Below are 27,628 nucleotides of genomic sequence, written 5' to 3'. Positions count from 1 at the left end.
TCTACAGTGAAGAAATAAACAACCGAGGGGCCAATACACAGAAACAATCTTTGACTTGTTTACATAACACCTCTCCTCCAAAAAAAGAAAAAGACATGACTTTTCTAAAGGAAGTCCTGTCTACAGCCATACCACCCTGAACACACGCAGTCTCGTCTAAGGGAAGTCCTGATAAGGAAGCAGAATAATAAAAAAGAATCCTAAGGAAACATCAGAAGTCCCCAAGCATCCCCATCCCAGGCACCCTGACCCCTGCCCTGCAGCGGATCTTCTGTCCCAGGACCCACCAGAATAGAATGGCAGAGGGACACTTCACTCCTCCTTGCCCTCCCTCTTCAGTATTTAGGATTCCAGGTTAGTCTGTTTTCAAAACTTTAAGATGAGTGTATGAAAGATACCCTAGATCACCACTGCAGACCCAGGCTTAGCTACTCACATGCAGGCTATCTTCATTCCCAACAGGGAAATAAGGCAACCCGAGGTAGATGTCTGCCTTCCCTGCAAAACTCATGTTTTTATTTTCTCTTTCTCTTTCCTTTCTTTTCTCTTGCTCACTATCTTTCTCCTTAAATTCTTTCCTTTTCTGTTAGTTACCTTTTCTTTTTTTCTTTCTCTCCTTGACTCAAATGCCAAAGACCCCTAGACCGGGAGTCAAGAAGCCTGCGTGCTGATTCCTGGGACACCATCAATTACTTCTGTGATTGGGAGCATCAGCCTTTGAGGCATTCATTTCCTCATCTGCAAAAAAACTAGGCTGGATTAGATTTATCCACTGATTCTGTGGTCTGTGTCTGTCGGTGACATCCACGGATGTTACTTAGCACCATTAGTGGCACTCAGGCCTCAAAAGGTCACTGACCCCCATTCGTGGTGATTTAATTCATTGATCCCAGCTCTCTAGATACAGGATGAACTTCATACCTTAAGCAAGTTGTATTCTTACAAAGTCGTCTGACTTTATCATTTTGCATAACCTATTACGTTTTCTGCCATCTAAAGATTTTGTGGCAATGGATATAACCTTAGTCTTTTTTAATAGTCACTAAAAATAGACAAATCCATTTCCTCAATTACTGTCTGTCACTTACAATGAGCCACTAAGCAAACACCCATCCCTTGGGTAGGGGCATTGTGGGTCTTGACCTTTGGGAAGGATGTTTTTGGAATGCACCTTACTCCTCTTTTCAAAACATCACTCAAATTATTTTTGAAATGTCTATTTTTTTTTCTTTTGAGATGGAGTCTTACTCTGTTGCCCAGGCCAGAGTGCAGTGGCACAATTTTGGCTCACTGCAAACTCCGCCTCACAGGTTCAAGCGATTCTCCTTCCTCACCCTCCCGAGTAGCTGGGATTAGAGGTGTGTGGCACCACTCCCCGCTAATTTTTGCATTTTTAGTAGAGACAGGGTTTCACCATGTTGGCCAGACTGGTCTTGAACTCTGGCCTCAAGTGATCTGCCTGCCTCTGCCTCCCGAAGTGCTGGGATTACAGGTGTGAGCCACCACACCCAGCCTGAAATGTCTGTCTTGAATGATGTCTCAAGGGACCTATGAAAGATACCCATAGTGGGGCCTTCTTCAAGTGCCAGTGTGTTGTGGGTTCAAGTTCTGATAGCCGGCTTGACCCGACACCTGTTAATGAGTAACCTAAGTGACAGGCACATGACCAAGTTCTAATCCCTTCAGTGTGCTGGTGGCTCCACTGGTCCAAAGTCAGCCAGGAGTGCACATCAAAAGGTTATGGGATCTGGTAACTGTGCTTACATAGAAGTCATATATTTGGTTTTAAAATGATATATAATGGCATTTACTTATTTTAAGTGGATGTCTAACTATGAATTAATTCTGTAGGCAATATGTCCCACCACACATTGGCTGCTTGTAAAATGGCTGAAAATATGTGTTCATTTAAATTATATTGTTTAGTCTGTAATCCCAGCACTTTGGGAGGCCAAGGCGGGAGGATCACCTGAGGCCAGGAGTTCGAGACCAGCTTGGCCAGTATGGTTAAACCCCATCTCTACTAAAAATTCAAAAAATTAGCTGGGCATGTTGATGCGCACCTGTAATCCCAGCTACTCGGGAGGCTGAGGCAAGAGAATCGCTTGAACCTGGGAGATGGAGGTTGCAGTGAGCCGAGATCATGCCACTGCGCTCCAGTTCAACAGAGCAAGACTCTGCATCTCTCTCTCTCTCTCTCTCTCTCTCTATATATATATAGTTTAAAAAACAAACTACTCTTGAAGTGAGTGAAGAGGAGGCACGTCCATCCCAAGGATGATGCTTCATATTTCTGTGCTGGGGTGGGGGGTGATAATGATGAAATACTGAGGAGCTCAAGGTGCATCAGCGCCCCTTCCTTCCCCTACTTTGCCTTTAGAGGAGCTGCCTCTGAGTCTGGGTCTTTCAGTTGTTCACCTTGCCTGGGGGGAGCAAGGGGTCTCTTCCAGACAGTCACCTTTGTCTGCTTTTCACTGCTTGCTTCATGGTTTATTTTTTAAAGGAAGATTTTTCCTAAAAACTCTTCTAGCTTTGTTTCTCTTTCTTCTCCGTTTCATCCTCTCTCACTCTGGGACAAGCTCCTGGAGTTTTTTGCAGGTACTATGTACTTTCCTAAACAGTTCGATGCCTTTCTCTAGGGAACTGGTTCTACAACTTTCCAATGGGGCCTTTAATTAGAAACTACGAGAGAACACTTGTAGCATAAAAGTCATCTAGTCATATTCTATTAGTTTCATACAGGCTCATGTGAGGTCAACTCCTTTCATTTAGTTTCTCGAACATAGTAGAGTTTTTGTAAAATTAATTATGTTACAGTGAAGTTGTACCTCAAGATTTTCAGCACAGGCTTCCCATGGTATTAAAGATTTGATAAAGTGGAGATCGGGATAAGAATCCTCATTCTGGACAGCTACTAGGCTAGAATCACTAAGGGGAACAGTAATGAATGAAAATTTATTAGACCTCTCTGTAATGCAGAATTTACCATCTGTTGCACTATCCCATTAGTTTTTATTAAATTGATTGCCTTAACCTGGAGAGAAAGGATATTTTTGTGTCTGCCAACCTCAGCTCCACTTACCTTGTAATAAATGTTTCATTCCTCTTTTCATTTTTCTTCCCAGCTGTCAGCCAAGCTCAGTAACCTTCCAACGCTCGTTTCCATGAGGCTAGAGTTCCTGAGAATCCTCTGTAGCCATGAACACTACCTCAATCTCAACCTTTTTTTTATGAATGCTGATGCTGCTCCAGCATCTCCTTGTCCTTCCATATCTTCCCAGGTAATAAAAGAATTATTTAACTAAAAGAATTATTCAAGCTATTTCATTTAACTAGCTCAGTTTAATCATGTATTTCCTATAAAGGTTAGTCTTATTAATTTGACAAAAAATCAAACTATTCAAACCAGATCAAGTATGCTACCCTGAAGTTACACCACTAGCTAAGAGTTAACAATCTAAGTAATTGGTTTCTCCCCAGGCTCAAGGCTCCCTGATCAGGTTAAGTAAAGCAAAGAATCCAATAAGCCCTATGAAATTTAGAAACTCATAGAAAAGTCTCAAATCTTCCTTTGTCTGACATTAGCCAATTGTTATATTATGCAAATAGAGGATTCCAAAGTAAAGAAGTTTTGGAAACCATATATTCACCAGGTTTCTTTGCAGTAGGCCCTCTAAGAGGCTTTAACTTGTTCATGTCAATTGCAAATGCAGGAGAAGCAGAAGAGGAGATGGGAGGAGGAGTGCATGATAAGCAGTGATTCCCCGAGTGATTTAACATGGAATCCCCACCCCACTTCGTACACTTTTTGAAATGTTTCTCTGGAATAACTTTAAGAACATGCTGTTTGATAGTCACATTCCATTTATAGGGAACACATCAGTAGCTCAGAGCATCAGGCAAAATTTCTCATGATTAGGTTATATTTCTGTTGCATATTCCTTGATACTAGTACAAAAGTGAAGGCTTGTCTTACTAATTGAAAAAAAAATCTTAGCCATATATGCCATATGGCATGATCCAGATATTAGCTACATGACCATCTTACTGTGAACAGGGAAAGATCTGACTCACAAGCAGCAATTCAAAATGTATAAACTTTTTGCTCCATCCTGCCCAGCAGCTTAAGTCCTAAAACTTCCCTGGACTAAGCTCACCCTAGGTTCTTTCCCACATTCCCCTTCTGACTGCCCCAGGGAGTGGCCAAACCCAGGGGCCAGGCTCACAAAACCAGGAAGGATTTCTAAAGACACTTTAGATGCTCTTAATGAAATATAAAGTGTGCTCCCAGGATACAAATACAGGACAGGAATTACTGAGGACCGGTAAATCTAATACTTCCCTCCCTGACATCACTTGTAGTTCCAGGCCAGCAAAAGTCTGACAATGTGCTTAAGCCAAATTCAGAAGTGTAGCTGAGGCCGGGCACGGTGGCTCACATTTGTAATCCCAGCATCTTCGGAGGCCAAAGGGAGTGGAATACTTGAGGCAGGAGTTACCAGCCTGACCAACATGATGAAAACTCATATCTACTAAAAATACAAAAATGCATCAGGTGTGGTAGTGTGACTGTAATCCCAGCTACTTGGGACGCTGAGGCGTGAGAATTGCTTGAACCCGGGAGAGGGAGGTTGCAGTGAGCTGAGACCATGCCACTGCACTCCAGGCTGGGTAACAGAGTGACACTCTGTCTTTCAAAAAAAAAAAAAAAAAAAAAAGGTACCTGAGTAAGCAGGGCCTTAAACAAAGGGGGCATTTGGTTACAGAGGAATTGCCTGTTCCCAGCCCCAGGACTGGGTGAGGTTCTTATTTCTCTGTCCAAATTTTATCCTAGGATTTTTATCTTCAGCTTTTGATTTCAGGTGGGAAAGGGAGCGTCATGCATTTTTCAACAGACCCAGGGTGCTTTATTTTCATCTTTCCTGCTGGGCAGTCTTCTCTCTGTGGGTATGGGAAAGTGCAGTAACCACTCTGTGCCTCAGTTTCCTTATCCGCCTTATCTGGCACCAGCAGTACCTACCTCACTGGGGAGGGCTCACGAAGCCTGGCTGGGGCAAGGACTCAGTAAACACTAGCCATTGCTATTTTCATTCCAGTTCCTGTGGCTCATAAAATGGCTCCTTACGTTTCTGTAGAACTCAAGCTCCTGCTCCAGTTTCCAGGACCAGAAGATCGCCAGCATGTTCGATCTGACTTCCGAGTACCGCCAGCAGCACTTCCTCACCGGGCTCCTCTTCACAGAACTGGCTGCTGCCCTGGATGCCGAAGGGGAAGGGTATGTTTCTGGCATTTAAAATGGAAGATGAAGCCAAAAAAACAGATGTTCTTTAATAAAATTTGCAGTCTAGCTTCTCACACTTGGTAAAAAACTCTACTGTAGTCGACCAGTTCTGAGGAGTAGAAACATCTGTCTTGAGAAAATGGTACCCATAGGCACAAGGCACAAGAAAGGCCTTTCTTGTGTAGAAGGCACAAGGGATGGGTAAGAACTACAAAATGACTTTTCTTGGTCAACTATTTCGGTGGAATTTACCAGTTCTGCTATAGCAGGTTTCCCAAGGGTGCTTTGATTAGTGAACTCCCTAGGAACAAAGCCATTTTTAACAAAGGGGATAGCATGCAGAGGCAACCACAAGATGTCACTTGGTTCAAAGCTGATGAAGGAAATAATGGCTGCTGAGAAGGCAGCTGTCCCATGCCCAGATTAGGTTTCTTGCAGACAGTGCTTCTCAGGCCAAGAGACACCACACATCCAGGGGTTCTGAATCCTTTTACCTCTTATCTATCTGATTACTCAGGGACATGTGGCAGTATCTAGCCTAGAAGTCAACAGACAGAGAGAGAGGTAGACCACCCCCTTCTTTCCTTCTCTCCCTATGCTCCGTGAGCTCATGGAATCAGAAACCCACAGCCTATCTGATTGGACTGAAAAAGATAATGCCTTCTAAAATATTATTCATTCCGTTCAATAATTATTGAATGCCTTCCATGGGACAGACACAGGTGTTAGAGTACATCAGAGATATATCAGTGCACAAAACAGACAAAATTCGCTGCCCCTCAAGAGCTCACCATCCAGGCACTCAGATTCAAAGATGGTTAGGATTGCAAAGTAGTTGAGATTCAACACTTCTGGTGTTTAGATTAGGCATACAGAATTGCAGGAGCTTGCCCACTATTCCATAACAGAGAACGAAATCTAAAGCCATGGTCTTCCCAGTCCCTTCCCAGGACCCACTCTCCTATACCAAACCATCTCCCTGCACAGGGAACCTGTTCCCATGACTCCTATGCTAAAGAAGTTTCCAGAATAATGTTTGCTAATTAATGGTAGCATTGCTGTATGTTATGGATGGATTTTTATCTAAATGGAATTTCTCAAGTTCTCTCAAAGTGCTTACAATTTAGTGAAGGAAACAGGAGGTTCCTGCATGAAACAAATACAGGAGCACATCGAGTTCGTGCAACTGCAACAGTCACATGCGTCCCAAGCGATGTACCCATGCTGACACCGCTTAAGTGACTCTATGTCTGTGTCTCCTGGCAGGATAGTGTGGGGAATCTCATGCTTTTAGCTCTCAATTCTGCCTCCTTCCAGATAACCTGGCCTGAGTATATCCTTTGAGAACTTCACTTTCCATGGCTTCAATTCTATCTTCTCTTCTCAACTCTAACTACATTTCTCCCAATTATCTCAGTAGAATATTCTACCCTACAACTAACATAAATTTCCACAGCAACAAAAAGTGCACCGAACACTTATGCTAATAAGTAAGATACTGAGAAGAAAGTTTGAACACAAAGAAAATTGCCTTCATGCACAAACACGTACATACATTTTCTTAGTTGTCCTTTAATAGCAGTACTTTAAGTGATTTCTAGAAACATCTTTAGTATTTACAATAGCGTAGTTTCTATTTTCTGTTTTCATTCTAGCTGGAAACAGCCATGACATTCTGTTCTGGATTCCTTGTAAAATTGTTGCTGTTATATTACTAGCAACAAGGTAGAGTATATTCAGAGATAATCATGTAATTATGTTTAATCAGGTAGATACATTCTTCAAACACACACACACACACACACACGCACGCACACACGCACGCACACACACACACACACAGTACCCTTTCTCCCCCAAAAGAGTAATTAACAGTGTAACTCCTTTGGCAGCACAGTAATCCCTGATTGTTGGGTTGTCAGTTACTCTCCTGGAAAGTCATTAGATACACTGTCACAACTTCATCATGTAAGCTAAAACCTCAGAAAAATGTCATGCTTCAACAATACTTCCTATTGATCAGCACTTTTTTTTTCTTTTGCTTCCAAGACAGTTGGTAGACTTGCCAACACCTGTACATCCATGGGGCAAGGGCCAGAAGGATGCATCTCAGTACCTGAACCCCTAGGGAGCTACAGCTCCAGTTTCCACTGGGTTTCCCTTGGATCTCTGACACCTGGGTATATCCACATCGTTAAATCCACAGTGTTTTCCAAGCATTTAGAAATTGTCTATCATCTTTGTGTTAAGCCAGCAAATTGCAATGCCTAATTCAAAACACAACCCATTGCCGGGACCACAGACTAAGAACAAGAACAACTTTTGAAATGCAATTTACAATTATCTTACTTTAGCCACAGTGCAAGAGTCTGAGTCATTTAAAATTTTGGTTAATATTTTCTATATAACGTTGAATTCTGATGTAGCCTTATTTTGTTTGAAAGAAAAAAATGTATATATATATATATACATTTTTAAAATCTGGATTCTTTTTTTTATTATTATCATACTTTAAGTTCTAGGGTACATGTATACAACATGCAGGTTTGTTACAGATGTATACATGCGCCATGTTGGTGTGCTGCACCCATTAACTCGTCATTTACATTAGGTATATCTCCTAATGCTATCCCTCCCCCCTCCCCCCACCCCATGACAGGCCCAGGTGTGTGATGTTCCCCACCCTGTGTCCATGTGTTCTCATTGTTCAATTCCCACCTATGAGTGAGAATGTGCGGTGTTTGGTTTTTTGTCCTTGTGATAGTTTGCTGAGAATGATGGTTTTCAGCTTCATCCATGTCCCTACAAAGGACATGAACTCACCCTTTTTTATGGCTGCATAGTATTCCATGGTGTATATGTGCCACATTTTCTTAATCCAGTCTATCATTGATGGACATTTGGGTTGGTTCCAAGTCTTTGCTATTGTGAATAGTGCCGCAATAAAAGGATTATAAATCATGCTGCTATAAAGACATATGCACACGTATGCTTATTGCAGCAAAATGTATATTTTTAAAATTGAACATCTCTGACTAGGTTCCAGATACTCCACTATATATTTTATTTACTTTTTATTATAGTATAATTTATATAAAGGACCTGAATCCTAAATGTAAAGTGCAATTAATATTTCCTGTGAATATATTTGAGTAATCACCAGTCAGATAAAAAATATAATATTCCATTATCCTCTCTCAGTTACAGGCCCCCCTCAAGTAACCACTATTCTGACTCTTATTATTAGAAATTAATATTGCCTGTTATTGAATTTCATAGTCTTTTGCTGAATGTTGTGGCTGTGACATCCTTTAGTGTGGTCGCATGTGTCAGTATTCATTTTTTTTCAACTGTATGTCATATTCCTTTGTCTACTATAATTTCTCTTCTGTAAATTGACATTTGGGCTGCTTTCTGTTTGTGGGTATTGGGTATTATGAAAACAGCTGCCGTGAACATGCCTGTGCATGGTTTTGGGTGGACGTTAGAACTCATTTCTTTGGGGCTATAAATACAGCCTATTTTTTATTTTAATATACTGCTCTTGAATAGTTTAATAAATATGTGTACATGGTCTTAACAAAATGTCAAAAGAATATACTCTGAGCTAGGAAAAGAAGAGCAAACAATTCAAAGCAGGAAAATGGCAGGGAATAACAAAGGTGATAGCCAAAATAAATGAAATAAAGAATAGAAAAACAATCACGGAAATCTGCAAGATGAAAAGCTTGTTATTTGAAAAGAGCAACAAAATTCACCAATCTTTAGCTGAGCTGACCAAGAAAAAAGGAAGAAGACTCAATTACTAAAATCATAATTGAAAGATTCAACACAATCATATCACAAGAGACCTTACAGAAATAAAAAGGATTATAAAAGAATACGATGAACAATTGAAAGCCATCAAATTGATAACCTAGATTAAATGGATAAATTCCTTAAAAGGTACAAAGTACTAAAATTGACTCCAAGAAGATATAGAAAATCCAAATAGACCTACAGAAGTAAAGAGATTGAGTTAGTAATCCAACTTCCCACATACACCTACTATGTACCCACAAAAATTAAAAATTTAGGCTGGGCGCAGTGGCTCATACCTGTAATCCCAGCACTTTGGGAGGCCAAGGCGAGTGGGTCACCTGAGGTCAAGAGTTCAAGACCAGCCTGGCCAAGGTGATGAAACCCCATCTCTACTAAAAATACAAAAATTAGCTGGGTGTGGTGGCAGGAACCTGTAATCCCATCTACTCGGGAGGCTGAGGCAGAAGAATCATGTGAGACTGGAAGGCAGAGGTTGCAGTGAGCCAAGATCATGCCAATGCACTCCAGCCTGGGCAACAAGAGCAAAACTCCATCACAAATAATAATCATAATAATAAATTTTAAAATTTAAAACTTCCTACAATAAAAGCTCAAACCTGGGGGACTTTACTGATGAATTCTACCAAATATTTTTAAAAGAATTAATTCTAATTTTTTACCAACTTCCAGTCTTCTCTTCCAACGAATGGAAGAGGTGGAATACTTCCCCACTTGTTCTATGAAGCTGGCATTACCCTATACTAAACCAGACAAAGACATCGTGAGAAAACTACAGGCCAGTATCTGATGAATGTAGATGTAAGACCCTCAACAAACACTAGCAAACTGAATCCAACAGCATATAAAAAGGATTATACACCATGGCTAAGTAGGATTTATCTCAGGAATGCAAGATAGGCTTCATACCTGAAAATCAATTGTTGTACCATATTAATAAAATAAAGGACAAAACCCATACAATCATCTTAGTAGATGCAAAGAAAAGCATTTAATAAAATCTAATAACCCTTCCTGATAAAAACACTCAACAAACCTTTTAGGAAATAAGGGAACTTCCTCAACTTGACTTAAGGGCCTCTGTGAAAAATCCACAGCTAATGTGACACTTATTAGTGAAAAACAGTGCTTTATCCCTAAGATTAGGAACAAGACAAAAATGTCTACCCTTGCCACTTCTATTCAACATATTAGGAGTTCTATCTAGGGCAATTAGGCAAAAAAAATAAAACAAAAGACATCTAGGCCAGGCGTGGTGGCTCACGCCTGTAATCCCAGCACTTCGGGAGGCCAAAGTGGACAGATCGCTTTGAGCCCAGGAGACTGAGAACACCCTGAGCAACATGGCGAAACGCCATCTCTACAAGAAATACAAAAATTAGCTGGGCATTGGTGGCTTGTGCTTGTAGTCCCAGCTACTTGGGAGGTTGAGGCTGGAGAATTGCTTGATCCCAGAAAGCGGAGGTTGTAGTGAGCTGAGATCACGCCACTGCACTCCAGCCTGGGCCACAGAGTAAGACCCTGTCTCAAAAAAAAAAAAAGAAAAAGAAAAAAAGAAAAGAAAAGAAAGCATTTAAATTGGAAAAGAAGTAAAACTATCTCTATTCATAGGTGGCATAATCTTGTTTATAGAAAACCATAAGGAATCCACAAAAAACTCCATTACAACTAATAAATGAATTCCAGCAGTGTTGCATGGTATAAGATCAACATACAAGAATCAATTGTGTTTCTATACACTTATGATGAGCAATCTGAAAATGCAATTAAGAAAACAATTTCATATAAAATAGCATCACAAAGAAAAAATATTTAGGAATAAATGTAACAAAAGAAACACAAGAGTTATACACTAAAAATGACAAAACACTGTTGAAAGAAAGAAAGATATAAATAAATGGGGGATATCATATGTTCATGAATCGGAAGACTTAATATTAATAAATACTCCCCAAACTGATCCATAGACTAAATGCAGTTCTTCTCAGAATTCTAGCTTGCTTTTTTTTTTTTTTTTTTTGGCAGAAATTAGCAAACTGATCCTAAAATTCGTGTGGAGATTCAAGGGACCCAGTATAGCCAAAACAACCTTGAAAAACAAGAACAAAATTGGAGGACTCACACTTCCCAATTTCAAAACTTACTACAAAGCAAAAGTAGTCAAGACTATGGGGTTCTGATGTATGATAGACATATAGATCAATGAAATTGCGTTGAGTCCAAAAATAAATCTTCATATTTATAGTCAATTGATTTTTGACAAGAGTGCCAAAACAATTCACTGGGGGAAAATAGAATTTCCAATAAATGGTGTTGGGACAACTGGGTATCCACACTCAAAAGAATGAAGTTGGACCCTATATTACACTATAGACAAAAATTAACTCAAATAGATCAAAGACCTAAATGTAAGAGCTAAAACTATAAAATTGTTACATAAAATTATAGAGGTAATCATCATAGACTTAGAAAAGGCAGTGGTTTCTTAGATATGACACACTCAAAAGTATGAGTAACAAGAAAAAAATAGATAACTGGACTTCAGTAAAATTAAAACTTTTGTGATTTATAGGACACCATCAAAAAAATGAAAAGGCAACCCACAAAATGGGAGAAAATATTTGCAAATCAAAAACCTAATAGGGGACTTGTATCTGGAATATGTATTTTAAAATCTTACAACTCAGCAATAAAAAGACAAATAACTCAGTTTTTTAAAAGGCAAAAGATCAGAATAGACATTTCTCCAAAGAAGATACAGCCATAAGACCATGAAGATGTTCAGCATCATTAGCCATCAGGAAGATGCATATTAAAATCACAATTAAATACCACTTGATACCCACGAAGATGGATATAATAAAAAAGACAGGTAATAAAGTGTTGGCAAGAATAAAATGGAGTCTTCAGACACTGCTGGTGGGAATGTAAAATTGTGCAGCCACCATTGAAAACAACTTGCTGATTCCTCTAAAAGTTAAACAGAGGCTGGGCGCTCGGTGGCTCACGCCTATAATCTCAGCACTTTGGGAGGCTGAGGCGGGCAGATCATTTGAGGCCAGGAGTTCGAGACCAGCCTGGCCAAGATGGTGAAACCCTGTCTCTACTAAAAATACAAAAATTAGCCAGGTGTGGTGGCAGGTGCCTGTAGTCCCCGCTACTTGGGAGGCTGAGTCAGAAGAATTGCTTGAACCCAGGAGGTGGAGGTTGCAGTGAGCCGAGATCGTGTCATTGCACTCCAGCCTGAACAACTCCATCTCAAAAAAAAAAAAAAAAGTTAAACAGACAGTTACCATACAAGCCAGCAAATGTACTCTGAGGTATGTACCCAAGAAAAGTAAAACTTAAAACTTGTATACAAATACTCATAGCAGCATTCGTAAGTCACAGTAGCTCAAAAGCAGAAACAATCCAAATGTTTATCAGTTGATGGATGGATAAAATTCACCAATGGAATATTATTTAGCAATAAAAAGGAATGAAGTACTGATGCTACAATATGATAAACTTAAAAACATCATACTAAACAGCAGACCCAGGGTTAGAACACAGGCAGTCTATTTCTGGATTCTATATAGTTCTATCCTATATTGCTTGGTTTTCACAGTCACCTCATTGCTTAGGAGCGTTTTCATCACTCTTGACTGTTTAAGAGCTCTGTAGTCAATTTCCTTTCACCATAGCCTCTTGATTCCTGTGTTGTGCCAACAGAATCAGCAAAGTACAAAGGAAAGCTGTCAGTGCCGTTCACAGCCTGCTAAGTTCTCACGACCTGGACCCACGCTGTGTCAAACCAGAGGTGAAGGTCAAAATCGCCGCCCTTTACCTACCTTTAGTCGGCATCATTTTGGATGCTTTGCCACAGCTCTGTGACTTTACAGGTAATGGCCCTTCTGTTTTCTTTCTTGGATTGTTGGGGCCCCTGCCAAATGCCCCATCCGAATGAGATCTCTGTCATTCGTTCCAGTGCTGATATGTTCATATGAGCAATTCCTCACAAAAATGGTCTCCAAACCTCTTTAACACTGGCCCCAATCAGTTAAAAAAACAAAAAAAAGTCACATAGCCCCATATGTGTTTTTGTTTAGAAATTATTTACTTGTTTCTTCATTCATTCATTTATTCATTCATTGATCTGCTATATGGAATGAACTTTATAAACCATACACCGCAAAGGATGAAATAATAACAAGATTACTCCCTTTGGAAATCATGCTCTAACACCTTGAAATAAAGGTGTTCCTTCCCTTTTCTTTTATGAATATGTAAGCAAAAAAGCGGTCTCAAATGAACCCAAATAATTGTTCCATGCAAAAAAAAATCATGGCATATGTCAATATTAGAAAATTCTATCATAGCAGAGAAATATTGCCCTTGGCACTAAGTGGCTAATTTTGAGGTTAATATGTCTAGATTAGCAACAAGAGGAAAGGATAAGTTGTCTTAAAGGGGTTTTGTGAAACCCCAGAATCTATTTACAAATTACATTGTGGATTAAGGAATGTAGAGGGAAAAAAATCCTCCCAAATAGAAGAACTTCTTATGTTGACCTGAGAAAGGCAGTCCATTGGCCTACCCTCTCCACAGCGTACATGTGTGTGCACGTGTGTGCGCGCGTGCACACACACACACACACACACACAATTCCTATCCCATCAGAGTAGTTCTTGCTTTTCCTCCAGCTCAAGGGAAGTTTTGGAAATGTCCATGCTGCTCTCTTGGCAGCTGAAGGGTGCTGGGATCTGGGCAATGCTTCCCTGAGCCAGCCTCTTTCTAGGCAGTCATCCTTGAAATCTTGGAACCATCCAGGTTTTCCCACCTCCTCCAAATGGAAAGTGTCATGTGTGACTAAATTATTTATAATATTATTACGGTGACAAGTATTTAGTTCATGAAAATGGGACCAAACGCCTATAGTCTTTAATTCATACAAATCATAAAATGAAAAGCAAGTATTCCTGTGGAAGTAATTCTCTCCTTTCTTGAAAAAAATCCTCTAGCAAACTGCTAATGGAGTAACTCAGAAGAGAAAGGTTGAGACAGGGGTTAGGGTTTGTAGAGTTCTGTTGGGGCCAGAGTGCAAGGAAATGATAGAAACAAGCTCAGCACACAGGGCTGAGCAAGCTGCACCATGAGGTCAGCAGCTTCCTCTAGCAGCGCCTGATTGCGGGGAATTGAAAATGGAGTTGTTTTTAACATTTACAGACATAATGCAGAGCATGGCGTGTGACTTGTAGCCCATTTTGAGAATCCTTGATGGAAAGTTTCTAAAAAGTTCCATTTCAAGAGCTTGCTTGTTCCCAAAGCCAGGAACCACTTTAGCACACATTCTCCAAAGTTTTCTTGTCAATTAGAATATTCCATATCAGTGACTCGGAATCAGAACTTTTCAACATTTGGTCTCCAAGCCTTTTAAGCCTCAAAGAATTCTTTGTATATGCGTTGAACTTTATGATCATGATGTAGCTGATGAGAGAAAACAGTGAAAAGTATTTTATTGTTATAGGTTACATAGTACATCTATTAAATATGGAATCTTTAGGTTGATAAACTCATAAGAATATAGTCTTTCAAAAAGATGCATCTGAATTCAGATTCCAGCACCATTTATTAATATAAGTGACCTTTGAAAGGCTCAACCTTTCCGTGCCTTCCTTTCCTCTGTAAACTATAAAAATGTGATAACGATGTCTACCTTTTAGGGTTATGATAAAGGTGAAACTAGAGAACTTCTATAAAAGCATTTTGCACAGCACATGTTTGTATCTTTCCCGATTTTTCTTGTAACTATAACCCTCTGGCAATTAAGGGGAAATAAGAATGTGTCTCTATGTTAGTTGTGATAATGTTATCAGGTCTTGCATAATTTCCATGTGCTATTTATTTAACCATTTGTTTAAAATCCCAATGGCCTTAATAAGTATTTCTAAAAATTGGGTTTTGGCTCGGTGTGGTGGCTCACCCCTGTAATCCCAGCACTTTGGGAGGCCAAGGTGGACAGATCACTTGAGGCCAGGGGTTCAAGACCAGCCTGGCCAACATGGCGAAACCCTGTCTCCACTAAAAATACAAAAGTTAGCCAGGCGTGGTGGCGCACCTGTAATCCCAGCTACTCAGGAGGCTGAGGTAGGAGGATGGAGGGGCAGAGATTGCAGTGAGCAGAGATGGCGCCACTGCACTCCAGCCTGGATGATAGTGTGAGACTTTGTCTAAAAATAAATAAATAAACAAGCAAATAATAAGAACTGGGTTTTGTTTTCACAACTTTAGTAGAAGAAATGTTATTTACACTCAAATTTTTCTAAATAATTGAAGGCCCAGATGGCCGTAATGTCAACAGCTCTAGAAAAACATGAATTTTTAGGAAAACATGAGTGAATCAATCAGTTGTGAACGTTTTACCACACTTTCCCCAGAACTACTTGAAATATTAATAGTTTTTGATTGTATACTTGGTAGCATTCTTAAAAACCAGACTTTTAAATGGTTTATCCTTTTTTTGCTTGCATACATCTAGACCTATCTATAAATATGGATATGTCTATATTACATAGATACAATAAATTGACATTCATTTTTTTTTTTTTTTTTTTTTTTTGAGACGGAGTCTTGCTCTGTCGCCCAGGCTGGAGTGCAGTGGCCCGATCTCAGCTCACTGCAAGCTCCGCTTCCTGGGTTCACGCCATTCTCCTGCCTCAGCCTCCCGAGTAGCTGGGACTACAGGCGCCCGCCACCACGCCCGGCTAATTTTTTCTATTTTTAGTAGAGACGGGGTTTCACCGTGTTAGCTAGGATGGTCTCGATCTCCTGACCTCGTGATCCGCCCGCCTCGGCCTCCCAAAGTGCTGGGATTGACATTCATTTTAAACATTTGAAATATGACAAATTATTGCTGAACTTGTAATAGCTTATTATTCTATATAAGGTAGTTGCTTAATTCTGTAATTGTAGGTGTCTTCTATTTGGTCATTATTTAAAATAATGCCAATTATTAGAATAGAGAATGAAGTTTAAAAAATTATGTTACAGGAAACAATTATGGAAGGTTTGAAAACTTTTTGTTCACACAATTTGAAAAATTAATTTCTAGCCTAATCTTGTGCTAGACATTGTCTCTTAGCCTGCTGTGTTTTCCTATAGGTGATAGCAGATACATAATGCTAAACATCAGGTTTAAAATTACTGTGCTGACTTTAGTGACTAAGAAGTATCAGTCTCTTATTGGGTAGGGGACATGGGGAAATGTCATGTTTGACTTGACATCACAAACGATGTTTTCATTGCAGTTGCAGATACTCGCAGATACCGCACCAGTGGCTCGGATGAAGAACAAGAAGGAGCCGGTGCCATTAACCAGAATGTGGCTCTGGCCATAGCAGGGAATAATTTCAATTTGAAAACAAGTGGAATAGTGCTGTCTTCCTTGGTATGTTGGTGCACATGTGTCTGGTTGATTTTTCATTTCGTGTCTTCTGTCATCTCTTTTGTTTTGTTTGTTTGTTTGTTTTGAGACAGAGTCTCACTCTGTTGCACAGGCTGGAGTGCAGTGGCGCAATCTCAGTTCACCGCAACCTCCACCTCCCGGGTTCTTCATGCCTCAGCCTCCTGATTAGCTGGGATTACAGGCATGCACCACCACACCTGGCTAATTTTCTTTGTATCTTTTAGTAGAGACGGGGTTTCGCCATGTTGGCCAGGCTGGTCTCAAACTCCCAACCTCAGATGGTACACCCACCTCAGCCTCCCAAAGTGCTGGGATTACAGGCGTGAGCCACTGTGCCCAGCCTCTTCTGTCATCTTCTGATGGGAGAACTCAGCTTAGAGCAGGCATTGATTATTTCTGCCTCATTTTGCTGGAAAGAATCATTGTGAGGCTGGCAGCTGAGGTGCACACAAGTCAGAAAGGGTTCTGGCAACAGCAAGAGATGTGCAGATCAGATTCAGGCAGTCCCAGTGGTGCTGAGTTCAAGTTCAAGAAACCGGAAAAGAGGAAAACTTGGGAAATCTGAAATCGTTGCAAAGGAGATCAAACCAAGGTTCTCTGAGGGTGGAGGCTTAGGCTGTGTTCAGTCTATGTGTGTGTAATTCATACAGTGTAATGCCTCCAAAAAAAAGACTGAAGGAGGCTGGTAGCTTAGCATAAGGGCTTCTTAAACAAAAGACTGGAGCTTTTCTAGGACCCCAGGGAGCCTAAGGAGGGTTGTTTGGCTCTGTCCTTTTGCATGGACTCTGTGGGCTCAAAGAGGGGCTCCTCTGGGAATGTATCCTCTGATTCAGTTGAGGTGGGATTCATCTCTGTTCATTGATGAGCTCTGACTATCCCTTGTGAAGACAGCACTGCATCCTCCAATGTCATTTACTTTCACATTTCAATGTAGGGTATAGATGTGCAGAGAATTTAACTTTCTTCTCCCGTGAGAAAGCAGCATCCTGACCTAACTCTTCTTGCTGGATGACTTTCTTCTCTTCCTTCCAGCACTTAGCAAGCCCCATCACCATGAGGACTGGGGGGACAGTGAGGCAGGAAGATGAGACAGAGAAAAGACATTTGAGATTTGACATCACTGATCTTACTGTTGGAGAAATATTGTGTTTTATGACCTCCTCCACCCTTCTAATATCCATCTTACCAAAGTTAGCTGCTTGAGGTGGTTTATGCCTTTTACATTATTTGCCTCTAAGGGAAAAACTCAAAAGCCCAAAGTTCACCTGTTAGAACATAGTCCTTGTGAGGTTGTATCTCAAGATTTCCTTTATTCTTGTCAACAAACTCAGAATAACTGAAGTTAAAGTTGCTTTATAACCTCTATTATTTCCATCCAAAACTAACATTTCCCTCCCATACCCACAAATTCCTCATAGCAATTTCACCAGTACATTCCACTGGATATTAGCTACGCTGCATGAACCAAGGGTGCAGCCTCATTATTGTTGTTTGTGTTGATGAGATGAGTAACAGAGAGTGCGCTCAGCACTTTAAAATGAATACTTGTGGCCAAAATATTAAAGCAAATAGCCTGAACCCCCACACCCCAGCCCCAGGCAAACATAAATTATGGTTAAACTTCCATTACAGAGAACTCCACAAACATGGATTTGATTAATTTGCTGAGCAGTTCATGACCCTTATGTTATACTTTGCACTATGTAACAAAGAAGCTAAATCTTGAACAGCAAGGTTATTCATGGCACCCAGCCAGTTTCCTTCTCCCCTGTAAGTCTAACCCTCTGCTGCCCAGCACGAAGGAGAAATACTTGGAGATCTTAGCAGCATGAAAGCCCCTTTGTATCACTGGGATTGCAGCATGCATGATCAAGGCCCAGGGCTGATCACCAGGCCACACGGCTCCTAAGACAGAGGTACTCAGATACGTGGCTGAAAGCCTAGCTCAAATACTGCCCCAGGTGAGCCTCTTTGCTGAGTAGCCCTACTCAAAGAACACAGCTTCCCCTGCCTAGGGAAGGCAGGGCTACTGGAAACAGATCTCCAGCCTAGCAATGATGTACAGTCGTGGTATTTTAAGAGAACACATTGAATTTTTCTGTTGCTTGACTGTTAAGCCTCAAATTTTTCTGTTGCTTGACTTCTTCCCTGGCCTCCATCCCCCAATCTGCCTCCCTTCAGCCCTATAAGCAGTACAACATGCTGAACGCGGACACTACTCGCAACCTCATGATCTGCTTCCTCTGGATCATGAAAAATGCTGATCAGAGCCTCATTAGGAAGTGGATTGCTGACCTGCCATCAACGCAGCTCAACAGGATTTTAGATCTACTTTTCATCTGTGTGTTATGTTTTGAGTATAAGGTAAGTCTGGAGTGGCACAACTTTATACCAGCTCTTATCTCTCAATTGCAATTCTGTCTTCTTACTCATCCCCTTTGTTTGGGCCATGGAGGCATCATTAATTTTTCTCATTTCTGTATTCAAATGCATAACCCATTTGTAGGTATAGATATGATCATTTCACAGGGAAAGGATCTCTGCCTTCTGCAGAGAGAACCCCATTTCTGTTTACAGAGTTTTGGCCATGGGATGCTCCAGAACGGCTCCTCAGTGTAGCACATGTGAAACTTAGCTGGCATCACTGTGGAGTGAACTGTTTTGGTAACTCTCCACATCAACGGAGATCTCACCAAAGGACATGTCCTCCTACCTCTGTCTTGTCCAGGGAAAACAGAGTTCTGACAAAGTCAGTACCCAAGTCCTGCAGAAGTCAAGGGATGTCAAGGCCCGGCTGGAAGAGGCTTTGCTCCGTGGGGAAGGGGCCAGAGGGGAGATGATGCGCCGCCGGGCTCCAGGTGTGTTGAACTGGCCCTTCCCTGCTCTCTGTCAAGCAGTTTTTCACTGTTTGTTGGGGAGGAATGTCCTCCCAACATGATTAGACACCATTACTTTCTTGAGATATTTACGGTAGTGTCAGAGACAGCAGATTCTGGGAGTGTGTGTGTGACATTTGTGTTAGCCCTGTGCCTGTGAGGGAAAGCGCTGTTCTACAATTGTAGGAACCCTGAAAACAGCACCAAATGACATCTTTTAATTAAAACTTGTTGATGGTAAAAGGTCACCTCTAAGAATGTCAGTCATGGATGAGGTGGAAGGTGTTTCCCTCAAGGCTGAGGCCTTTCTATGTGACATTTGGCGAGTCTATCCGGAGCATGGTCAAGAAACTGAACAGTTCTGGGCCCAAGATCATCTTCTTGATCATTCAGGGCACTATTAGAATGGAACCAGTTCCCTGAAATGGCTTCAGAGTGTCCCAGTCATTCAAAGATTCCACCACAGGAGGAATGATCTCAAAAAGGCTGAGCTTGAATAGAATGAAATCCCCAGGTACCCTCAGTCTTATTCACCATGCTCAAAGTAGAAGAGTGACAGCTTATTGTATTCGAAGGGACACAGTGGCAGGGAACTTGGAGGGAGCTCATAGTTTTCAGTGGTGGTCAGGCACCCTCATTTGACACCCATACTTTCATACCCAATAATTCAGTAAGCCCCCAGAGTTTCACAGGAATCCTCTGCTCATGAGAAATGTCTCTCTGACACTCAGAAAGGCAGAGGTTCTTCTTATATTCTAGTCTATCAATCAAAGAGCGGGCCAACTTGGACATAGGTGTGGCGACTTTGTCTCCTACCAGCAACCTGCATGGACTCTAATTAGCCCGAGAAATGGTGCTGAGGCCTCTCAGTTGAGGTTGTTATGAACTTCTGGTTATCTTGGAGGGTTTCATGCTAATCAAATTCCTATCATGCATTTCTTAACTCCTAGGGAACGACCGATTTCCAGGCCTAAATGAAAATTTGAGATGGAAGAAAGAGCAGACACATTGGCGGCAAGCTAATGAGAAGCTAGATAAGTGAGTCACTCAGCAACTTTCTGCTACTTTTACCTAAAGTCCAAAACTATTTTTCCCAGGCTACTTGTATTACTGAAACAACTGTATCCTTCCAAGGGTTAGAAAATGAAACATCATTATCTGTGTAAATACAGTTCATCCAGGGACCCAGGATAATCAAAGGTATAGGGAGTTGTGGTTTCCAGCTCTTAAAAATTTGTCACATTGATAAGCATGTAAAGAAAACTAATATTTCTTTAGCAACCTCAGATGGCTTAATAAAAGCAGCTGATTTTGCAGGGAGGGTAGCAGGGAAATAGAGAAAGCAGGACATGGTGCCTAGGACCGTATACTTTCAAATCGATATTTCCTTTCTGGAAATGTGTACAAGATATACATTCAGATATATTTATGTCAGTGCTCCTTAAAGTTGTTTTTTAAAATTGAAAACATTCTAAATGCTCCAGAATAGAAAAATATATTTAAAAGTTGGATTGCCATCAAAATGTTTTAAAATCATTTTAATGACATGGGGAAATGCTTATGACATAATGTTAAATGAACAAAGGCAGGGTAGACACTTGGTTTTCGAGTAGTGTGTGGCTCACGCCTGTAATCCCAGCACTTTGGGAGGCTGAGGCTGGTGGAACACCTGAGGTCAGTAGTTCGAGACTAGCCTGGCCAACATGGTGACACCCCGTCTCTACAAAAAATAGAAAAATTAGCTGGGCATGATGGCAGATGCCTGTAATCCCAGCTACTCAGGAGGCTGAGGAAGAAGAGTCGCTTGAACCCGGGAGGCAGAGGTTGCAGTGAGCCAAGATCGTGCCATTGCACTCCAGCCTGGGTGACAGAGCAAGACTCCATCTCAAAAAAAAAAAAAAAAAGAACCTCAAATCTCTGATGACATATAGTCAATGTATTTTTTAAAGGCTGGAAGGAAATTTACCAAAATATTAATTGCGGTTTTCTCTGGGTGCTGGGAATATCGGTAATTGGTGTTTTCTCTTTTATACTTTGCTATGTTTCCTACAGCAGATGTGTATTATAATATATATTGTTACCAGAAAAAAAATTATAAGCAAATGAAAGAATAAAAAAACCTGTTTGGATCAAAATCTATGCTATAGATGAATAGATATATTGATGTGTATTGCTATATGTGCAACAATTTAGACATATGAAAGCTAAAAGTATATATGTTTGACTAGATAGCACATGTTTCCGATACCGTTTAGCCACAGGTAGCCTTATGAGTCCCAGGGTTTGCTGAGCAAAATGTCATAGAGCTAAAATCACCCCTCACACACAGTTGACAAGGTAGGATACCCCGTGGGTGATGAAGCACCCATCAAAGGGGGTATGGGGAAGACTTGATTAGCAGTGCTGTTTTGTAAATAAATGTGAGTTAGTATCTTTATTGTTACCACAAGAATGAATCATTCTGGTTAACTTATGGGACTTTGGGGAGTCACATTTATTTTAAAACATTAAAGAAATAAGTATATTTTTATTATAGATGTGACTTGGAAACCCAGTTGTTGGTATCATGCCTATTTGCTTTGGGTATGTTATTCTTGCACTAAATTCCCTGGACTGATTTATAAAATACTTGGATCGGAGAGTCCATACATTCTACTTTGGGCAATGAACAACAACTACAAAATATGCATGCCTTGGCTGCTAGAGAATTGCTGAGGTGGTTTAGCTCATCTACTCTACGAGATTAAAAGAAGACCCCTAAGTAGGCCTGTTTTGCCTGGGCTGTGTAAACTGGTGTTTTGGAAAACCTTTCCCTTTTGCTTGCAGGAGCAACACAATATTGGTCCTTACCACGCATGGCCTACCGGTTTGCTCTAGGTTAGTTCTCAGCCCTGCGCTACCTGGTGGGCTGCTGGTTGTCAGAGCTAATGATTCACATCTACAAATTCTCAGGCGCTTTGTGCTTTTTTTTTTTTTTTTTAAAGGGAAACCATAGTAAAATTATAACTGTTCAACCTACCTACCTGGAAAATTTATAATTATAATAATGGTGTCTTTCACCCTCTTTCTGATCATTTTTCGATTATTTTGGCTCTGTTTCTTTTAGAGCAAAGATCTTCAATGTAGGCTGCACATTAGAATCACCTGGGGAGCTTTAAAACCTGTCAGTGCCCAGCTGCACCCTAGACTACTTCAATTGGAAACTCCAGCAGGACCCAGAAATCAGTATTTGGTAAAACTTCCCAGGTGATTCTATTGCCACCAAATCCATTGTTTTAAAGGAATAGATGGTAAGCTTTTCTTTTCTTTTTTTTTTCTTTTCTTTTTTTGAGACAAGGTCTCACTCTGTCGCCCAGGCTGGAGTACAGTGGCACAATCACAGCTCACTGCAGCCTTACCCTCCTGGCCTCAAACAGTCCTCCCACCTCAGCCTCCCAAGTAGATGGGACTACAGGTGTGTACCACCACAACTGCTTACTTTTTGTATTTTTTGTAGAGACAGGGTTTCACCACGTTGCCCAGGCTGGTCTAAAACTCCTGGGCTCAAGTGATCCACCTGTTTTAACCTCCCAAAGTGGTGGGATTACAGGCATGAGCCACTGCGCCTGGTCAGATGGTAAAGCTTTTAAAAAACCAGATTAGTGTTAGTGATGGTTGCACAATATGAATGTACTTAACACTACTGAACTGTATACTTACAAATGGTTGAGATGGTAAATTTTTATGTTAGGTGTACTTTATCACAATACAAAAATTTGGGAAAAAACAGATTAGGACACTGTAGATTTGTGCTGTCCAAGACAGTAGCCATTAGCCACATGTGGCTATCAAATGCTTGAAATATGGCTAGTTCAAATTGAGATAATAAATCAAGATAAGTGAAAAATACGCACCAGATTTTGAAGGCTTATTGTGAATAAAAGAATAAAATATTTCACTAGTAATTTTTATATTGCTTACATGCAGACAGTATTTTTTATCTTTTAGGATAAACAAAATGTATTAGAAATAATTTCACTTTTTCTTTACTTTTTTAACGTGGTTACCACAATGTATAAAATGACATATGCGGCCCCCATTGTTTCTGCTAGACAGCATTGCTCTAAATTTAAAACTAAACTAGCAGTCAATTAATTAAAAAGGATGATAAGGGGCCGGGCGCGGTGGCTCACGCCTGTAATCCCAGCACTTTGGGAGGCCGAGGTAAGTGGATCACGAGGTCAGGAGATCGAGACCATCCTGGCTAACGCGGTGAAACCCCGTCTCTACTAAAAATACAAAAAATTAGCCGGGCGCGGTGGCGGGCGCCTGTAGTCCCAGCTACTCGGGAGACTGAAGCAGGAGAATGGCGTGAACCCGGGAAGCGGAGCTTGCAGTGAGCCAAGATTGCGCCACTGCACTCTGCACTCCAGCCTGGGCGACAGAGGGAGACTCTGTCTCAAGAAAAAAAAAAAAAAAAAAGGATGATGAGGTTAAAATGGTAAATTTGATGTTATGTGTACTTTATCACAATATAAAAATTTGATGGCTCATGCCTGTGGTCCCAGATACTCAGGAGGCTAAGGCAGAGCATCGCTTGAGCCCAAGAGTTCGAGGCTTCAGTGAGCTATGATAGTGCCACTGCACTCTAGCCTGGGTGATAGAGCAAGACCCTGTCTCTAAGGAAAAAAAAAAAAAAAACTTTTAGATTTCATTTATTTTACACATATATTATCACTTGGAAAATGAGAAAAAGTGTCAAGTAGCTTGGGACCAGAGAGCCTATCCTAAACATGAAAACAAGTAAAACACACGGAAGTACTTATTTTTTGAGTCCTCAGTGGTATGTAAGCAGCTGCAGTGCCCCCATTATTAGGTTAATGGGACGCAAGAACAGGTTAGTGGTAACCCTGGTCCAGGACATAGGAGCTGATATAATGATGCCCCAACCCCATGGTAACATCTTGGCTACTGAGGCATCTTGGTAAAGTCAATTCTTCATACCTCCCTTTCCTTGCAACTAGATTTGGATGATGATACAAAATATCCCTTTACAGCTTCACTTAGATTTCATAAGAATGGATGGGCTAGCAAAAAAAAAACCATTCTGATTCCTTAAAGTGAAACCTGATAGAGGAGCGAGCACCAGGCAATTTCCCATTCCCTAGTGGGCAATGACCAGTAATGTCCGGCAGGATATTAGATCACCTGCCCTACAGGAATACAGTCTTGTTTCCCAATGGAAAAGGACGAAAGACCCCACGCACTTGGCTGAGCAACCTCAAGGTGATCTTTGGGAAGTTAAGAGGCTGACTCTCCCCTGACTTGGCTCTGAAGCTCCACCCTTTCCTAACCCAGCCGCATCACTGCCAAGTTCACATCACATCCAGTCTCACTCTCTCTCGCATGTTGCAGGGGCTTCCCCTTACTCAGATCTAGAAATGGTTTTCATGCGTGAAATACAGCCATGGCCCTGAGGCTTTAGGCAACAATCTGAGAGGGGAGCTTAATTGCTAGTAGCAACTAATAACTGCTTCTCTACCCATAGTGTTACTTTTATAATTGTCCTCATCATTATTAATAATAGTGGGGATGAGGATGACCAGGAAACCTTACCTAGACAGTTGTTTCAACAAGACATGAATCACAGAAGGCACCTGCACTCTAGTTACTCAGGGCCGGTTGCTCTGTTTTCATTTCAAGGTTGACTATTTTGGAGATTTCTTTACACCTTGGTGTATAGATTGCCATCATGGGAACCTGGCCAGGTTTGACATGCGCTTTAATTTGACCTCTTGTTGTTTCCTAGAACAAAGGCAGAGTTAGATCAAGAAGCCTTGATCAGTGGCAATCTGGCTACAGAAGCACATTTAATCATCCTGGATATGCAGGAAAACATTATCCAGGTGAGGAAAACAAACACCCAATCTGATTTGTTGGCCATGAATATGTTTACTAGAATAAGGACTTCTTTATGCAAAATTATGAAAGACATAAATGTGATCCCATAGTACCTTTTTAAAAAAAATGAAGTTGAGAAGTTTACTATTTACAACAGTGTCTACCTTATAAATTCCAGAGATACCAAACATTCTTCTGGCTTCTTTGACTTAGGGCTTACTTGGAGAGGGTTAGGTGTTTGGCCAGCTGACCCTCTTGGTTAAATCTGTGTGAGTATGTACCAAGTGTATAATATGGATGTTGGGTTTATCGTTTAGTTTCTAGAACAGTAGTGGTAACTAGGATTTTTTCTGATGGGTCAATTCCAGTTGAATGATGGTCACTGTCTGATATGGGAGCTATGATTATGACTAGGCTAGGTAAAAAGAGTGCTAAATTTGATAAATGATGTCTTCTTTGGACTTAAATTTGTTAAGGAAAGTCATTTGTACCATGAATTTGCCATCCCTGCTGTAGAAAAATATAGCTTTGTGAACTTTGTACCATACTAATTTTATCTTCTATGTGATTATTTCCACAAATTCCCAAGCTGTCTAGGTAATAATGAGTTTTTAATTACCCTGAAAAATGAGTTCTTACATGTTTCCATTGAGAAGTCATTCATTAGAGTAGGTCCAGGATTGCTTTTAGGGCTAGAAGAAATATCGTTGAAACACAGTGAAATCTTAATTCTCTAACTTTTGAATTGTCTAAAATCAAAGTAATCATCATACAAAAATAAACACAAAAAGTATGTGATATTTTTGTTGACTTTAATATCTTTGATAACTTAAATGCTTGGTATCACATTTACCTTATCTTTATATAGCACAATATTAGGTGCCAAATATCTATACTAGCCCCCAAATATATTTGCAGTTTTCAAAGAAAGCTGAAACCTTTTGTTATTATCCTTGGTGTTGTTAGTCCTTCTGTAGGTGATAAACAAGCTTCTATTTAGAAACATTGCTGCCACCAAGCAGCCCCTGTTGTACTGGGAAGCCCACAATTGTGTTTTGCATCCCATAAGGAAAGCTATGTCTTGTATACAAAGAAAGAACTTTCCAAAAGATGTGACCCAGGATGAGGGAGATGGGCCTTATACCTTCATTTAGGAACCCAGAATTAGGTATAAATCCCAAACTCATTGGAAGCATTGAAATAAAGCCATTTGGAAATAGGTCTTCAGTTCCCATGGTTAATGGATGATACCCATGGTGGCTCACCAAACTCTTAAGACTCACCACTGGACATGGAACATCAGCATTACTGAGCTAATTGTCAGGAACATCCAGTTCATTGGCACAGTGCAGGGATTCAATGATGCTGTTCTTCCATTCCCCCAGGCGAGCTCGGCTCTGGACTGTAAAGACAGCCTGCTGGGAGGTGTTCTGAGGGTGCTGGTGAATTCTCTGAACTGTGATCAGAGTACCACCTACCTGACTCACTGCTTTGCAACACTCCGTGCTCTCATCGCCAAGGTAAACTTGGGATGCTTGTTTTCTTCCTCTTAATTAAGAGTAAGATTCTCATCTGGCTTCATACTTCTCTCTTCAGGTGGACCAAAAGTCACAGAGCATATTAAGTGGCATCACAGTAAAGGTCTTAAGTCTTCCTAGGAAGAAAGCAGATGCCCTGATTCTGTGGGAAGCCACCATGGAGAGGAAAAGCAGTGGCTCCCATATTTGAAGTGTGGACCTAACTCTAGAAGTTTAAAATGGCCATTCGCTGAAGGTCTATGACGTGAGAACAGAGATCAACTGAGTGACTTAGCAATTTCACTCTTTCTCTGTAATACCTCCGCTGAGTGAGATTAAATCCTCTATGTGATGCCCATTAGTCTTACAAAATGTCATGCCATAAAATGCCAGGAAGGTCAGAAATGAATTTCTCACAGCCTGAGGAATGAGGATTATCCTGGGGTAACATGCAGATTATTTTTCCCTTTATTTATTTGTTTGTTTGTTTGTTTGTTTATTTATTTATTTTTGAGACTGAGTCTCGCTCTATCGCCCAGGCTGGAGTGCAGTGGTACCATCTCAGCTCACTGCAGCCTCTGCGCCCTGGGTTCAAGCGATTCTCGTGCCTCAGCCTCCTGAGTATTGGAATTATAGGCGTGTGCCACCGCACCCAGCTAATTTTTGTATTTTTAGTAGAGACAGGGTTTCACCATGTTGGCCAGGCTGGTCTTGAACTCCTGACCTCAAGTGATCCACCTGCCTCGGCCTCCCAAAGCACTGGGATTACAGGCGTGAGCCCCCGTGCCTGGCCTATTTTTCCCTTTATTGA

General features: G+C 40.9%; 1 protein-coding gene across 25 annotated transcripts in view; it reads left to right on the top strand.

Moving 5' to 3' along the window:
- DOCK8 (dedicator of cytokinesis 8) overlaps positions 1-27,628 on the top strand; it is a 252,223-nt gene that overhangs the window by 188,594 nt on the left and 36,001 nt on the right. For all 25 annotated transcript variants that reach the window (XR_008536987.2, XR_001720634.4, XR_010148794.1 and 22 more), the window contains 9 exons: positions 3,126-3,281; positions 5,136-5,275; positions 12,812-12,981; positions 16,387-16,526; positions 18,726-18,908; positions 19,273-19,402; positions 20,371-20,458; positions 25,209-25,305; positions 26,686-26,820. Coding sequence is in view for 17 of the 25 variants with exons in the window: in XM_016960514.4 (XP_016816003.3) it covers positions 3,126-3,281; positions 5,136-5,275; positions 12,812-12,981; positions 16,387-16,526; positions 18,726-18,908; positions 19,273-19,402; positions 20,371-20,458; positions 25,209-25,305; positions 26,686-26,820 (1,239 nt within the window). In the remaining 8 variants the exon portion in view is untranslated. The remainder of the gene's footprint in view (positions 1-3,125; positions 3,282-5,135; positions 5,276-12,811; positions 12,982-16,386; positions 16,527-18,725; positions 18,909-19,272; positions 19,403-20,370; positions 20,459-25,208; positions 25,306-26,685; positions 26,821-27,628) is intronic.

Source organism: Pan troglodytes, chromosome 11 (genome assembly GCF_028858775.2).
Source record: "Pan troglodytes isolate AG18354 chromosome 11, NHGRI_mPanTro3-v2.0_pri, whole genome shotgun sequence".
NCBI classification, from domain to species: Eukaryota; Metazoa; Chordata; class Mammalia; order Primates; family Hominidae; genus Pan; species Pan troglodytes.
This window is presented reverse-complemented; position numbering and strand designations above follow the sequence as displayed.